Source organism: Poecilia reticulata, chromosome 8 (assembly GCF_904066995.2).
Source record: "Poecilia reticulata chromosome 8, P_reticulata-male-v2, whole genome shotgun sequence".
NCBI lineage: Eukaryota > Metazoa > Chordata > Actinopteri > Cyprinodontiformes > Poeciliidae > Poecilia > Poecilia reticulata.
In genome coordinates, this window is record NC_088837.1 from 24,694,444 (window position 1) to 24,710,298 (window position 15,855).

General features: G+C 42.7%; 1 protein-coding gene across 1 annotated transcript in view; it reads right to left on the reverse strand.

Moving 5' to 3' along the window:
* Nucleotides 1-4,034: 4,034 nt before the first annotated feature.
* Nucleotides 4,035-15,855, reverse strand: part of LOC103469033 (sodium channel protein type 4 subunit alpha B-like) — a 29,538-nt gene continuing 17,717 nt past the window's right edge. Inside the window, exons 8-31 of the mRNA XM_008416503.3 lie at nucleotides 14,844-15,092; nucleotides 14,696-14,759; nucleotides 14,479-14,620; nucleotides 14,208-14,408; nucleotides 14,055-14,133; nucleotides 13,547-13,785; nucleotides 13,223-13,294; nucleotides 13,033-13,134; nucleotides 12,584-12,940; nucleotides 12,300-12,498; nucleotides 11,949-12,196; nucleotides 11,711-11,807; nucleotides 10,732-10,886; nucleotides 9,568-9,741; nucleotides 9,351-9,473; nucleotides 8,971-9,255; nucleotides 8,815-8,868; nucleotides 8,484-8,621; nucleotides 8,295-8,399; nucleotides 7,929-8,199; nucleotides 7,225-7,846; nucleotides 6,996-7,140; nucleotides 5,812-5,889; nucleotides 4,035-5,451 (exon numbers count right to left, since the gene is read on the reverse strand). Of these exons, the coding sequence (XP_008414725.1) occupies nucleotides 5,038-5,451; nucleotides 5,812-5,889; nucleotides 6,996-7,140; nucleotides 7,225-7,846; nucleotides 7,929-8,199; nucleotides 8,295-8,399; nucleotides 8,484-8,621; nucleotides 8,815-8,868; nucleotides 8,971-9,255; nucleotides 9,351-9,473; nucleotides 9,568-9,741; nucleotides 10,732-10,886; nucleotides 11,711-11,807; nucleotides 11,949-12,196; nucleotides 12,300-12,498; nucleotides 12,584-12,940; nucleotides 13,033-13,134; nucleotides 13,223-13,294; nucleotides 13,547-13,785; nucleotides 14,055-14,133; nucleotides 14,208-14,408; nucleotides 14,479-14,620; nucleotides 14,696-14,759; nucleotides 14,844-15,092 (4,613 nt within the window). The 3' untranslated portion in view covers nucleotides 4,035-5,037. The remainder of the gene's footprint in view (nucleotides 5,452-5,811; nucleotides 5,890-6,995; nucleotides 7,141-7,224; nucleotides 7,847-7,928; nucleotides 8,200-8,294; nucleotides 8,400-8,483; nucleotides 8,622-8,814; nucleotides 8,869-8,970; nucleotides 9,256-9,350; nucleotides 9,474-9,567; nucleotides 9,742-10,731; nucleotides 10,887-11,710; nucleotides 11,808-11,948; nucleotides 12,197-12,299; nucleotides 12,499-12,583; nucleotides 12,941-13,032; nucleotides 13,135-13,222; nucleotides 13,295-13,546; nucleotides 13,786-14,054; nucleotides 14,134-14,207; nucleotides 14,409-14,478; nucleotides 14,621-14,695; nucleotides 14,760-14,843; nucleotides 15,093-15,855) is intronic.

Sequence of the window (15,855 nt, forward strand, 5' to 3'; positions counted from 1 at the left end):
GTTCTTGGTCCTCCTCTGTTCACTCTTTGTTTTTAACAAATATAACTCCAGCTGTGAGACTTCTGTTAATTCTTTTGTTTTTTGTTTTTAATTCAAAATCACTCAATTAGGTGTTATTGCGCAATAGTTAACCACACCTGCATCCTCACTGACTAACTACTGACCAGCTCTCCAACTACTGGGTCCAGAATGTCTGTAACTCCTGAGTGTTACTCCAGCTAAGTATGTAGAGAACAATCTGTTTACGCTGGCGTAGGGAGAGCTGCGTCCTGACTCTAACTACCTCCTATTCCGAAGCTCTGACCTTTTTCAGTTAAAGAAACAGTCAGTTGAGTAGCCCCGCAACTGCATAGTTTCAGAAACCGCTTCTCTTAACAGTAGCTCTCTCTCTCTTTCAACAACGTGCACTTGTTACAGTCTGGATACATTTTAGAGACTCGGCGTGAGTCCCAAGGTCAGTTTTTTATAGTCACCAAAGAAACGTTCGAAGCACCCTAATTTATGGAATCATGACCACTGATTTTACTTTAATCAGAAGAAGTAACTCATAAATTGACTCAATTAATTTAACTGTCCACAACATCGATCAGGGGCTGCACAGTGGTGCAGTTGGTAGAGCTGTTGCCTTGCAGCAAAAAGGTTCTGGGTTTGATTCCCAGCCTGGGGTCTTTCTGCATGGAGTTTGCATGTTCTCCCTGTGCATGGTGGGTTTTCTCCGGGTACTCCGGTTTCCTCCCACAGTCCAACAACATGACTGTCAGGTTAATTGGCCTCTCCAAATTGCCCCTAGGTGTGAGTGTGTGTGTGCATTGTTGTGTGTCCTGTGTGTCTCTGCATTGCCCTGCGACAGACTGGCGACCTGTCCAGGTGACCCCGCCTCTCGCCCGGAACGTTAGCTGGAGAGGCACCAGCACCCCTCCCGACCCCACTAAAGGATACGGGTGCAAGAAAATGGATGGAACATCAATCAGACCTTATTATTTTATTAGCAAGCTTTAGAAGGGGAAGATTGACATACAGCATCTATTAATAATGGAATTATAATTGAAATACCAGGTGTGGCAAGATCCTTTTTAGAACAGAACGAAGTTGAACTGCAGACTGTCCTCCGTGGACTCAGTTCCTTATCACTGCGTGATCTCCGTCTGTTCTCCAAGTCTGCTGTAGCATGGGGGTGATCCTTGGGTTGAGCGTAGGACAGCTGTCTGATCAGAAACCCGGGGTGTGGGCTAACGGATCTGGTTCCGTACTGAGCAGAGTGAAGTCTTCACCTCCCCGGGGTTTCAGGGCGCGGCCCTCCGTGGGTTCAGCATCCTCATGTGGCTGCTGACTCTAGCACTGCGGAACAAAGAACGCCTGATTCCGCTTTCTCATAATCTTTATACTCTCTGGGCTTTCTATTTTAAGAGTGGGCGGTTATCTGTATCATCCGATTCAGTGGAAAGGAGTGATGGATGCCTGTGTCATCAGACTCCATGGCAACAGTTAACCTCGTTTCCTGCTTGTCCCTCTCACTCCTCCATCCATGAGCTCATGACACAACATAAGGGATCTAAGTTCAGCTCCAGTAACTTAATTCCTATCTGCTACAGTTGAATCATCATCTTCACTAAATCAGATTTTATTCAGTACTGGAACAAAAATAACCTCCTTCAATCATCCTTAAATCAGAATGCAAGATTACTTAAATCAGATTATAATCATTACATGACAATGCTGAAAAGAAAATATCACACTTCAATCATCTTTAAATCAGAATGCAAGATTACTTTTCCACTCTCAGGTTTCTTGACGACCTGTTTTCTGCGAGTCCTGGAAAGATCTGACCAGCCCTAGCCAGGTTTCACGACCAGGTGTAGAAATAATGCCCAGTCCAAAACTTGAGTCATTTGTCAGTGCTGTGGTTCAGTGCTCTTTTTTTAATTGAGGTGGCCCGTCCGACGCTTTTATCATGTCACGACTGGGTTACTGTAACTCTCATTTGACTGGATTTAATCATGCAATGTTCAAAATGCTACTTTTTAACTGGAACAAGGAAAGAAAAGCTCACAACTCTGCTTTTAGCATTCCTTCACCAACGTCCCCAGTAATTAAGTAAGATTTTTTTTATATCAGCGTGATTTTGTGCTTGTTTCTGATTGTCTGCTTCAGTTCATAATGAGTCCTTCCTTTTGCTGCTTAAACAGCTGCATTTGAGCTCTAAATCACTGTTAAATTATCTCACATAAAGCCCAAATATAATCGCATCTTTCATAAATTGGAGTTTTCATTAGGAGCACAGCTGAACCAGAACTAGTTCTTCCTGGTTAGTCTTAAAAACCAGGGATGCTTTTCTACTTTTACATCAATAAAATGTAAAAATAACAATCCATACCTGTGGAAAACAAGTGATTGACCTAAAATAAGGTGTAAATTGGAGAGAAGGTTTCCGGATGAAAGTGGAGAAGCTGTTTTTAGAAACCACAATTATCAAAAACAGATAAAGGTTTGACCCCACTGTGTAATCTCAGCTCTGCATGCTCCTCCACACACACACACACACACACATGGTTCATATCACACCTCGCTTCCATCTGAAACACTTGACTCAAGCTTACCTTCTTCTGCTTTTTCCAAACTAAATCCGGTAAACATCCGATTCCCGGCAGGGAAAACAGACCTATCGGTCTGCCGTCTTCAGCTTTGCTTCTTCTGACTGAAACATGAGAGGTCAGGTAGTGTGTCTCCTCAGACGCGCACACAGAAACACACACACACACATACAGGAAGCAACATAATCATCAGTTCCCAACTAAAAGGTTTTATTTCCTCCAGTCTGATGCAACCTTGGAGTTGTGTTCTTATGAATTCATAAATACAGGCACATATTTATTCTCTTCAAGAAAATATTTTGTGAATTATTTGGAAAATATGAATGTGGCTCTGCCACTGACTAGTGTGTGTTTCTTCAGGTGTAGCGCTGTGTGTTAAAGTGTTGGAAGGAGGAGCTTCTTAAGGAGACATCGGCTAATTTTAAGGTGTCAAGTTGCAAAGTTGAATTACTTTCAATTCATATTTGATATACTGTATATAACATTTCAACCGAAAGCATCATTGTTGCTTGTGCTATAAAGTGATACTATGTTCCTGGAAAATACATAATATTACCCCTGCAGACAAATTGCAGCTCTCACTGGAGCGGTTCGCAGCTGAGTGTGAAGCGGCCGGGATGAGGCTCAGTGCCTCCAAATCCGAGGCCATGGTCTTGAGCCAGCGCTGTACCGGTCCGTTGTGGTGAAGAGAGAGCTGAGCCAAAAAGCGAAGCTCTCGATTTACCGGTCGATCTACGTTCCCACCCTCATCTATGGTCATGAGCTTTGGGTCATGACCGAAAGAATGAGGTCACGGGTACAAGCGGCCGGAATGGGTTTCCTCCTCCGCAGGGTGGCTGGGCTCTCCCTTAGAGAGAGAAGCTCGGTCATCCGGGAGGGACTCAGAGTAGAGCCGCTGCTCCTCCACGTCGAGAGGAGCCAGTTGAGGCTCGGGCATCTGGTAAGGATGCCTCCTGGACGCCTCCCTGGTGAGGTGTTCCGGGCACGTCCCACCGGGAGGAGGCCTCGGGGAAGACCCAGGACACGCTGGAGGGACTATGTCTCTCGGCTGGCCTGGGAACGCCTTGGGATTCATGGAGGAGCTGGAAGAAGTGGCTGGGGAGAGGGAAGTCTGGGCCTCCCTTCTGAAGCTGCTGCCCCCGCGACCCGACCCCGGATAAGCGGAAGAAAATGGATGGATGGATGGACAGACAAACTGCAGCAGCTACAGTTTGTCTGCAGCTCCTTCAGATTGTGTTTCTCCAGAAGAACATAACCTCCTCCACTGATTTACCAGACCAGCTCCGGCACATTTGTGTTGGACAGAATCTTATTTAACAGAACCTTTAGTCAGCAATAAAACTATTATTTTAAATATGAGTTCAGGTCAGAGATGAAAGTAAAGGCAGGTTCAGTATCCATGATGCACACAAAACTATTTAAACAAAAACTCCAGAAATCATGCTCAATACAATCTGAAGCTTTAATCGCATAGATGTTATTGCAGGTGAAATCTTTCAAATATACTGATTCATCCGTTAAAGTCAACAGTTGCATGATGCAACATTATTTCATAGGGGAAAAAAGGTTGAATTCCTTTACAGAACAAAAGGACAAACATTTAATCTGAGTACAGATTCGTGCACTGAAGCAAGAAAGAAAAGGGAAGGAAGAATAAAGCGCAGTAACATTGTCATAACATTCACAGTAACATTCTTTGGTTTAACCTTTATTCAGCTACGAATGGCCCACATTTTACACTTGTGATGACATCGCAGTCAGTTATCGTCACCTCCAGCTTGCAGTCTGCTAGGTGACAACTTGGGGACTGATGGAGGAGTTTTCCTCCTTCATGCAGGGCTGGGTGTCTGCCGGTGGACGGAGGTGCCTCACCTTAAACCAGGTGTGAGCTGTCACAACTCTCTGTGTTCATTTCATTATTACTGTACGGAAACAAAATCCCAAACACCTGCTGATTAACCCACTGCCTGGATCTCCTGCTTTCCAGCAGATTAACTGACTTTACTCGTTAATTTAAGACATTTAGGTTCTGCATTAAGCAGCCTGGTTATATGAATATGAGTGACATGGTAAAAGTGGGCGTTCATGCAGCCCATGCTCCAAAGCTCCAACTAGCCGATGCTCCACTGGCTGGTTAATGGTACATAACCACTTTCTTCACCTAATCCAAACCTTTCTGAATGGCTGTTTGCTACTTCAGTTTTAGCAGCCATTGATTTCTTCAGCTTTTCATCACATCAATATCCACCAATCAGAAGAAAGAAACAAGGAAGGATAAGTACAGATGTCTTGGCTTTGAAGTGATGAGCAGTGAAGTGAAGAGCTGTTTGGAAACATTATTATTTGTTTCTTTTGTGGCATTAATAACCCAGAGTCACTTTCCTAGTGGGTTTCCGTGTCGAACTGAACTGAAGAAAGTTCTGTTAAAACAGAAGAGTCATCTGGGTTAGTCAGTCTGCTGCTCCTTTGACAGGAAACACTCCTGATTTGAGTTTGTCTGCAGCTGTATCATCGTCTCTGTCAGGCTCTCATCGTGTAGGAAGTTGCAGTCGCTGTGCGGAGGAGCAGAGTGGAGGAGAATGTCCCTCTGTGGTTCCACCTGGACAGTCCGGTCCTCAGCTGGAGCAGCCAGAGCCGTCTCACTGTCTCCATACAGCTGGTCCATTCGTTTACAGAGAAATCCTTCCGTCTCTGGTGGAGACAGATCGTCTCGCTGTCCCCCTGTCCTCTCTCTGTACTTGTAGGACGCCAGTTTGATCACTCGCTGCAGAAGATGTCTCCTGTAGGCTCTCTGGATCACTGCTGCTGCCAGATCCTCGTGTTTCTTACGCAAAGTGTTGCTGATTGGTTCATACAACTTCTGCAAAAATGAATAACAACATTAAGTGCAGTTACTTTCAATATACAAGGGCTATCTTTTGGAGATTATATTGGTATTTTTTTCAGGGGTCTTCAATGTGTTGGTCAGGTCCCTTTAGTGAGGTCACTGAGATTTTTTTGTTTTTGTTTTTTTTTCATTCAAAGTTATACATCACATGAATCCAACATAAAACAAACTGATAAAGGCATAAAATAATGTATAGACACACACATTCTAGCTCTGAACATTTTGCCAAATAACAGCTTGTTAATGGCAGTGTCATTATTAGGCCATAACTAGGGCTGAGAAAACATTAAAGACCCCTGACTTTGACTATGACAAAAAAATAAGGATAAAAACCTTTGTGGGGTTGTTGGCCATGAACTTATCCTCTATTGTGGCCTTTAGAGCGTCCATTGCCTCAGATTCACCCAAAACCTGGAAATATTCAAAGAAAATATGTATACAGAGGTGTTCAAAGATCTCACACATTAGTTTAATTCTGTTGTTGAGAGAGAAATCCAGACCAACTAGAAGTTCAAACTTGATACGGATGACCGTAAGCGGAAAAGGTATTTAATCCTAACCGCATCTGTCCAGAGAATTGGTTCTACTAAATACTTCTTCAAAACCCAAAGAGACAGACAAGGCAGATCAGCTAGTAGCTTTGATCAACTTTGTGAGTGTCGGTGGCAGGGGTGAAGTGGCACATTTATGACTTGAAGATACCTGGAATGACAAGAGAACCAAGAGACCCACTGCTAACTGCTGCAGTGGACTGATCTGCAGCCCCCACAGCTCCTGCTGGTTTGGGTTCAGAAAATACTAAAATCGACATGTCTATCCATCTGTTATCTACCGCTTATCTGGTGTTGGGTTGTGGAGGAAGCAGCCTAACCAATGAGGACGAGACTTCCTTCTCTCCAGCCACTTGGGCCAGCACCTTCGGAGGAATCCAAAGGCATTCCTGGGCCAGCCAAGAAACATAGTCCCCTCAACCTGTCCTGTGTCTTTCTCAGGGTCTCCTTCAGGTGGGACATTCCCAGAACACCTCACCAGTGAGGTGTCCAGGTGAGAGCCACCTCAATTGGCTCCTTTCAGTGTGGAGAAGTAGTGGCTCTACTCTGAGTTGCTTCCAGATGACCAAGCTTATCATCCTATCTCTGACAGGCGAGACACTCTTCAGAGGAAACTCACTTTGGCCGCTTGTGTTTGCAAAAGAATGAGATCAACATGTCTCAACGTGTCTCGCTTGTAATCAACCAAAATAAAAGAGGAGCATACACCCAAAGCAACTTTCTTCAGCTAAGCATGTAGATGGAAACACTGTACTATATGGATTTTAATACTGTGCTCTTTTTATGTGTTGTGTAATGCCCCCTGTTGATGATGCATGCTTGGTTCCTACAACGGATGGAAGTAGATGTGGGCTCTTAACAAAACACCAACATTCAAAGGCACAGGAACGTAACTACTCAGAGTATCCTTTTGTGGAAAAACATTACATATGTCTCCAAGAAAAAAGATAATATGGGTGATATTACCTCTGCAGTGAGAGCAAGCAGGATGTCCATACAGTGGATCTTGTCTCCGGGAACCAAAGGCAAGTCCATTTGTATCAGTTTGATGGTGTTGGGTTTGGGAATCCTCATAGGATCCTGTAGAGTATCACACAGGTTTGACAGCTCACTGCGAAACAAATCAGATTACAATCAGGTTTACCAGGACAAGAAGCCAAATCTCACAGGAGGTCATTCACCTGCTAGGACTCACCTGTAGTGTATGAATTGCGAAGCTCGAGGGTCAAACTTCTCCCAGGTTTCATAGAACATATCAAAGTCATCCTCAGAAAGTGGGTCGGCGCTCTCCTCTGTGGCGACATTAAAGTTCTCCAGGATAATGGCGATGTACATGTTGACCACCACCAGAAAAGACATGATGATATATGAAGTAAAGAAGACAATGCCCATTGCCGGGCTGCCGCAGTTTCCTCTGACAGATGTGCCTGGGTTTTCAAATTCTGGATCACAGTCTGGAGGTGTGTTCATGATGGGATTCAGCAGTCCATCCCATCCAGCTGATGTAGTGATCATAAACAAGCAGATCATACTGTTCCCAAAGCTCTCAAAGTTAAAGATGTCATCAATCATGCTCTCCTTCTTCACGTAAGCAAAATTTGACATCCCAAAGATGGAGAAGATGAACATGATGAGGAAGAGAAGGAGGCCAATGTTGAAGAGAGCAGGAAGAGACATCATTAAGGCGAACAACAGTGTTCGAATTCCCTTAGCACCACGAATGAGACGAAGAATCCGCCCAATGCGAGCCAGTCGGATCACACGGAAGAGAGTGGGAGAAACGAAGTACTTCTCAATGATATCAGCAAGAAGAAGGCCTGAAAAGGAAGAAAAAAAGGGGAAGTTTTTAAAAATGTTCTGTTAGACATAACAAAACCATCTAATCTGCTTCCTCCTCACCAACAATGGACAATATAACCACTACAAAGTCAAATATGTTCCATCCGACATTAAAGTAGTGCTTTCGTAGAGCGATCATTTTGAGACAGCACTCTGTGCTGAAGATGACAATGAAGACAAGGTTGACCCAGTACAGGATGTTTTCCTTTTCAGGACTCTGCTCATCTGTTTCCACCATCATCGTCACCATATTGAGACAGATCAACACCATGATGAGGATATCAAAAAACTGCTTGGTCACAAGGTCAAAGACTAGACCCTGGAACTTGTTCTAGACAGAAACAGAAATAGAGTTGTTCAACATCCGTCATACTAATATTTACAGGCTTGGTTTATTTAAGTTCTACAGAAAGTCCTTGAACCTACTGTAGGCCGGGGAACAGGCTTCTGAGGCTTCTTGGATCCCAGTTTCTTCATGGCGTTGTAGTATTTCTTCTGTTCTTCTGTCATAAATATGTCTGTTCCTCCGAGGTAAACACCCAAACATAAATATTAAATGGCTGATAGAGGGAAACAGAAAATTACTCAATATAGGGTCATTGACAAGAAACTTATCTTTGCTTTCTGCTGGTTAAAATTGTCGATGATGACTCCTATGAAGAGGTTGAGGGTGAAGAAGGACCCGAAGATAATGAAGCAGACAAAGTACACGTACATGTACAGGTTCTCCTCATACATTGGCTGGGACTCCACCTAAACCAAAAGGATGAAATCTCAGTATGCAGAGAAAACATAGTTACATCTGACAGGATAACAGCAACAGTTTTCCCAGTTCTGGGACTAGGAAAGCTTCTGGTTACAGCATCAATATCATTAAAAACTAAATTCCTAGGCACACATTAATAAGACCAGGAACTGTACCAGTAACAATATGAGAAGTTCTGACCTCTCTGGAGTCCACTGCTGCATACATGATGTCCATCCAACCTTTAAATGTGGCCTAAAGAAAACAACATACAATTTGTTTTACAAATTTAAAGCTATGTGAATGCTAACTGGTAAAAAACAGTATAAATCCTTTAATGTTGGCCTTCTTACTGACCACTTGCAGGAGAGACAGGTAACCCATCCCAACGTTGTCAAAGTTAATCTTTGTGTTTTTCCAACGGACCTCGGAGAAACCTCTCTCAATCAGATCGAGACACTGGGTTTTATTGTTGACTTCCTCAGGAGAGAAATACTCCTCTGATGTTTCGTTGTAGCAGTAATAAAACTTCCCTGCAAACAGGTTCACACCCATGATGCTAAAGATGAGCCAGAATATCAGACAGACCAGTAGCACGTTGAAGATGGAGGGGATGGCACCAACCAGTGCATTAACCACCACCTACAGGCCAAAAGATACAACAGTAGTGAGTGTAATGCTAAACCAACCAAAAACAAGACAGTTGCCTATCCATCTGTTTAACCTGCCAGTCTTACCCTCATCCCCTCAAAGCGAGACAAGGCTCTGAGGGGCCTTAATGCTCTCAGAGTCCTCAGAGACTTGATAGCTCCCAGCTCAGAGTATCCCAGGATGTTTGCTGTCAGTGACACCAGAGACACCTGAAAAACAACGTGTAGATGAGCTAAACCTTGACACGAAGACTTTGGGTGGAAATACGAAGGAGTAATTATGCAGGATTAATCAGTTTCTTACATCTACGATGAGGAAGTCCAGCCAGCACCAGGCATTGGTGAAGTAGGTCTTGAATCCATAAGCGACCCACTTGAGGATCATCTCCACCACAAACACGTAGGTGAAAATCTGATCTGCATATTCCAGAATTATCTTGATTACACGGCGCTGCTCACTGTAGATGTCCTCAAAGGCCTGTCAACAATATTTGGAGTTTTTAATGGATAAACCTTCATCATTTAATATGTCATGAATTAATATTCACAATCTTCATCTAGTACTGACAGAGGTGTTTGTGAAATGGATTGAATATTATAAATGCTTTCTCAGCTAGATAAATCAGAGTTGGGGATGTATTATCAGGCCAATGTTCTGAGAAATGGTACCAAGCCCTGTTGAGAAGCCCAGATAATATTAATTTAAGCTTAAATGAAGAGATAATCCTGGATCTATTCTGTTTACCAGTGTTACAAAATAAAAACTCTTCTAAAATGTATCAGTAGTTAGGCCCAAAATTATTCATACATCTTGCAACGTAGGTCTAAAATACACAAATACATTGCAAACAGGCAGGGTCTGCTGTAATCTTAATTTTACCAACATGTTTTCACTCTAATCAGTGAGATTAGGGTGATGGCAAGGAGACCTTTCAACCTCTAAACACTGATCTCATCACCAATGATAAACTGTCAAAATATCGGTGAAAATGTGAAAACTTTTCCGACACTAATATTTTTTTATATGCAATTTAATTTTATCAAAAGCTCTCCATGCTTGAACAATGCTTAAAGTATGTTGTATAATTTCGACTAATTGGATAAGATGGGACTCAGATTATTATCAAATAATCAGAGTAAAAGTTGCAACCTTCCAGTTACCAAACAAGGTTCTTTTGTTAGTCATTCATATGACTTTTTGTTTTGAAGGGGTTAATAGAGTCAAATCATCTCACCTGTGTATGTTTAGCAGTCATGTTAGTAGTCACACTGTCAGCCATGCTGTAGTCCACAGATAGCCACCCCAACCATCAGATTAGTTTCCTGAGACCTGCTCAGCCCCATTGAACCAACCAATAAAACATCTCAGAGTAAAACCCTAAGATGTCAAAAACATCAACACATCAACAAGCGATTATGGTTAGAGTTAGTGCTAATATTATGTTAAATATTGTGGGATAGAGTTTACCAGAGCTCCACTGCTCAGCAGGATCATGAAGATGATGAATGTCTCGAAATAGTTGTGCTCTACGATGCTGAAACAAGTTTTCCTTAAATTAAACCAGATCTTTCCTTTGCTCTGGGTCGTGTCTATATCCAGACAGGGACAGCGATTGTAACACCCTGCAATAGAAACTCATACAGTTCAAACATAGTAGTGTTCATGGGACTGAATGGACAGCAGATGTATGATGTTTACACACTCCTGTTACCAGCTGTTTTTCATGCAAAAATGTGCCGAAATAACTTCAGAACATTTACTTTACATAAGTCAACTGAAAAACAACCCAGGTTGTTTGATCATAACTGTTCACACCCTTTTAGTTTCAGCCTTCAAGCTTCTGGGTCATCCAAAAAGTATGTTTGGCCCAAAAATAACACAGAGCATCACCAAAAGAACCGCAGTCCCAAAGTGAAACATGGCCGCAGCTATAGAAAATTGTTCAGGTGAACACCTAGGTACTTATATAAGAGTCCACTATCTCAATGTCCACTCCCTGGATTTTCATCACTGTTAGTTATGTGGGTCTGCGCCTGTGGAAGTCCACCACCAGCTTGGATTTCCTCCGCATTGATCAGGAACTGGTTCCACCAACACCAGTCCACAAAGTCCTGAGTCCAATATCTGTACTCTGAGTCTATGATGAAACCAGCTATGGGAGAGACATCAGAGAACTTCTGAAGTTGGTAGCATGGGGAGTTGATGTAAAAGACTGCAGTGTAGATGGGCAAAGAGGAACTTTCCATTATTTTCCATTATATCCATTTTTATCTTTTTGTTATCCATTTCTTTCTGGTGTTCTGTGTAGTTGTGAAACTTTCCTTGAAGTTCCTTGAACTTTCCATTGGTTGCTAAAAACTTAATATTCTTCTATAGCTGACACACTAGGCCCTATACAACCTAAATTAAATGGATACAACACATTAGTTTTTCTCAGTGCACTTACTTTCTGTATAGCAGTCCTCTGGAGTTTCTTCTACCTCTTCTATTTTTTGGACTTCAGGAGCTCTCTGCACAGTGCTGCAGACCGAAGACTCGTCACCCTGAGCATAGACAGATCTTAGCATTAAAATGTTATTTTTAAAAGCATTCAAATGACTTCATAATTTAGCCACTGTGACAAAAAAGTAGACTACTGCAGGAAAATAAAATTCCCCAACAGAACCCCAAACCCAAGATTTTACTTGTGAAAGCTGTTCTTCTATGTCATCCTCCTCATTATCTTCATCTTCATCTTCATCGTCTTCATTTTCAGGCATGTCAAAATCAGACTCGGCTTCAGCAATGGGGACCTTCAGACACCTGATGTTATGGTAGTAGCTGCTCAGGAACGACAGATCAACTTTGGGAACTTGAACCATCGGCTGCTCTGAATTCACGATTGTCAGAGTTAAAGCTTCCTTTGATTTTTCGCCGTCTTCGCATGGTACAGCTAAAAACATTGATTTCAAGTACAAAGACAAAAATAACTATTAAGAACAAAAAACAAACCTCATATGAATATTTATATGTTAACAAATAATGTCTGCTCCCACCATTCGTGTCTGAGTTCATGTTTGTTTTCTTTCCCACTAAAGTCCAGATGTGTTTCAGGAACAAGGCCTTGGTCCAGGCTACAGCACTGCTGATCCGGTTTATCGCAATCTGGAGATTGTTTTCTCCTTCATCTTCTGTAACTGCAAGATTGTCCCCACTGAATGAGCTTAGCAGCAAGGCCAGGAACAGATTCAGGACCTGAAACAAGATCAGGAACATGTTTTGAAACTTTTTAAAAACCAAACAAACTCGGATAAGAAAGAGTTTTTCTGCACAGACTTACCACCAGGTTCCCAATCACCAGTACCATCATGAAGACAATCAGACACATAGGTTCCCCTGCAACTTGCATACAGTCCCACATTGTCTCGATCCACTCGCCACACAGAACCCTGAAGATGATGAGGAAGGCATGAAAGAAGTCGTTCATGTGCCAGCGAGGAAGCTCACAGTCTTCTGCAATGCGGCAGACACAGTCTTTGTAGCTCTTTCCAAACAACTGCATCCCAACGACAGCGAAGATGAAGACAATGATGGCGAGAACCAGCGTCAAGTTCCCCAGGGCTCCCACAGAGTTGCCGATGATCTTTATCAACATGTTGAGAGTCGGCCACGACTTGGCTAGCTTAAACACTCTCATCTGGAGATAACATGATAAGATGAACATATGAGGACAGAAATATACAGAACTGGGGTCACAGCTTAATCATGGTGAGAAAGTGATGAACGGACCAATCTGAAGGACCGCAACACTGACAGACCCTGAACATCAGCCAGTCCTAGCTCCACCAGACTCATGGTGACGATGATGCTATCAAAGATGTTCCAGCCCACCTGTAACCAAGAAAACAAGAGACTGTAACCATTTGAGCGGTTACTCAACATTAAAACTGTTCCACTTTTATTGATATATAATCCTGACCTGGAAGTAATAATATGGATCCATCGCCAAAAGTTTGAGAACCATCTCAGCTGTAAAGATCCCAGTAAATACCTGGGGATCAGACATTAGACAAAAAATTATTACTTTGGTTCTTTAGGAGTAACATCACCAGCTGATGCAGGGAAGCAGGAACTGAGGACCAGAATTGAAAAACACCAGCCTAACCTGTTACCAGGCCCTGCTACTCAACCTCAGCCCATCTAAGCCAACCTTCTACCAAATGTTACACCAAAATACAATATTAACTCACTGGACTCAACCTTACTCTGTAGACTTTGACTCAGTTTCTCCTCTGTTACTGACCAAATTTCCAGTGCTGAGAAGATCTTCAAACTCCTGAGTCATTGGATAATGCTCCATGGCCATGAAGACAGTGTTGAGGACAATGCAGATGGTGATGGCGAGGTCCACAAATGGATCCATGACGATAGTATACAGAAGCTTTTTCAGCCATCGCCAACAGCTGCAACAGTCCCACTTCAGGAAGATGTTAGCAAACACGTACCAGCATGGAGGACATGGTCTCTGGTTGTCCTCAAACTCTGAAACACAAAGCTGCTGAGTAAGGTGAAATGCATCACTGCACAATAAGTGTTTGGAGTAACTAAGCACCAATTAGTTTTTTTTTCTTAATCTGTAAATTCAGTTAATATGGAATCCTTACAGAAACATGTAAAGTAAACTCAACTGAATGGTGCAAATTTTTTGAATACTTCAAATTCAAACATCTTTACCAGAAGAAACCTCAAGACTTATTATGAGTGGTAGAACCAGAGTCAGTAACCCCAGTTTGTTCAGTGTGTCTGAGTACCTTCCTTGTTCGTATCTTCCTCTTGGCTTTGTAATGCAGGGTCTTGATTCTCCAAGAGCGCCGCCCTCCTAGCCGCTTGCTGTAAAGACAAAAAACAAACATTCAGCTTTGTCCTAAAATGTCATGGGGGGGTTTCTCTTCATCACATCTTACCTCCTCTTCTCTCTGCTTCAGTGCCTCCAGAATCTGGGCATACTCCTCTTCTTGTTGTTTGGCCTCGGCAATGTTAGCCTCATTCTGCTCAGCGTACGCCATGGCAACCACCGCCAGGATGAGATTAATGAGGTAGAAGGAACCAAGGAAGATGATGACCACGAAGAAGATCATGTAGGTTTTACCTGCAGCTCGCAGCGTCTACGCAGACAAACAGAGGTGAGATGATGCTAGGACTAGCCTCAGCATTAGGGAGCTGCAGGGTACTGACCAGGTGGAAGAGGTTTTCCCAGAAGTCCTGGGTCATGAGTCTGAACAGAGATAGAAACGCCCAACCAAAACTGTCGTAGCTGGTATACCCATAGTTTGGGTTTCTCCCTGCCTTCAGACACATGTATCCATCTGGACAGGTCCTGGATACACCATCATCATCATTATCACCATAATCAATAATGTTAATAATAATAGTAATATTTACTTAAAGCTACCCTGCATCAGAGCCGTTTCCACACAGCAGAGCATCAAGTTGACCAGGTAGGTGGTAATAATTATCTGTGAGACACAAGGACAGGTTGAAGTTTGCATCTGAGCAGGTGGATGATTACGATTTGTGAGGTAAAATACTCAACATGCTACCTGGGTTGTTAATGTGTTTGTAGAAATCAAAGTCACTGCTGTTGTTTTCGTGGAGACTGATGTTGAAAGCTCCCTCTGATGTGTCGTTGTGTAATAGCGGTGGGATCAGTACGCATTTTTGTCTGAGGTTTCCCATGAATAGCTGAAGCCCAATCAGAGCAAAGACACTAAGGCAAAAGACAGTCAGAATCATGGCATCACGCAGCTTCTTCACTGATTGGATAAGCGCTCCGACAATCGTCTTTAAACCTGCAGAGAATGTTGCAAAGGAAATATCAGAGTCAGCTTTAACTGCCAGTGTCACAATTATTCATCTACAGTTTAATTATTGAATTATCAAGATTCCTCTCCTGTGGAACCAGCTCCCAGTTTAAGTCCATGAGGCAGACATCCTGTCTACTGTTAAGACGAGGCTTAAAACTTTCCCTTTTCTTAAAGCTTTTGATAGTTAAGACTGATTTAAGTTATAAAACAGCAGCTGCTATAGGCTTAGGACATACTGACCCATTTTCCTCAGTCTGCTACTTTTACACACTACTGTCCACATTTGCATTATAATCCATTTCACTTTGTTGTTTTCTCTATGTTATTTGGAGTCTATGGCTGTTCATTGTTCCTTGGGCAGATTGCCCCACCTGAGCTTTGGATCTCTGCAGTTCCTTCAAAGTTGCCATATATCTCTAATCAGTGCTGTACTCTCTGACAGTTTAGGTGGATGTCCATGTTTTGGCGGGTTGGTCCATCCATCCACTCTCCATGTTCAGATCATGGATTGAACAGATTTCTGTGACATGTTCAAACCTTGGGATGCTGTAGAACCTAACCCTGCTATAAACATCTCCACAACTTCTTTTCTGAACTGTTTGATGGGTTTCTTTGTCTTCTCGAACCTCAAAATGGTTTCTTAGACTGGGTCACTGAATAGCGTGAAGACAGTTGGGGTCCAAGGATTACTAGAAGAAAACTGTCCACTTTTTTAATTTTTAACCTACAGAAAACATCAGTTTCTCTT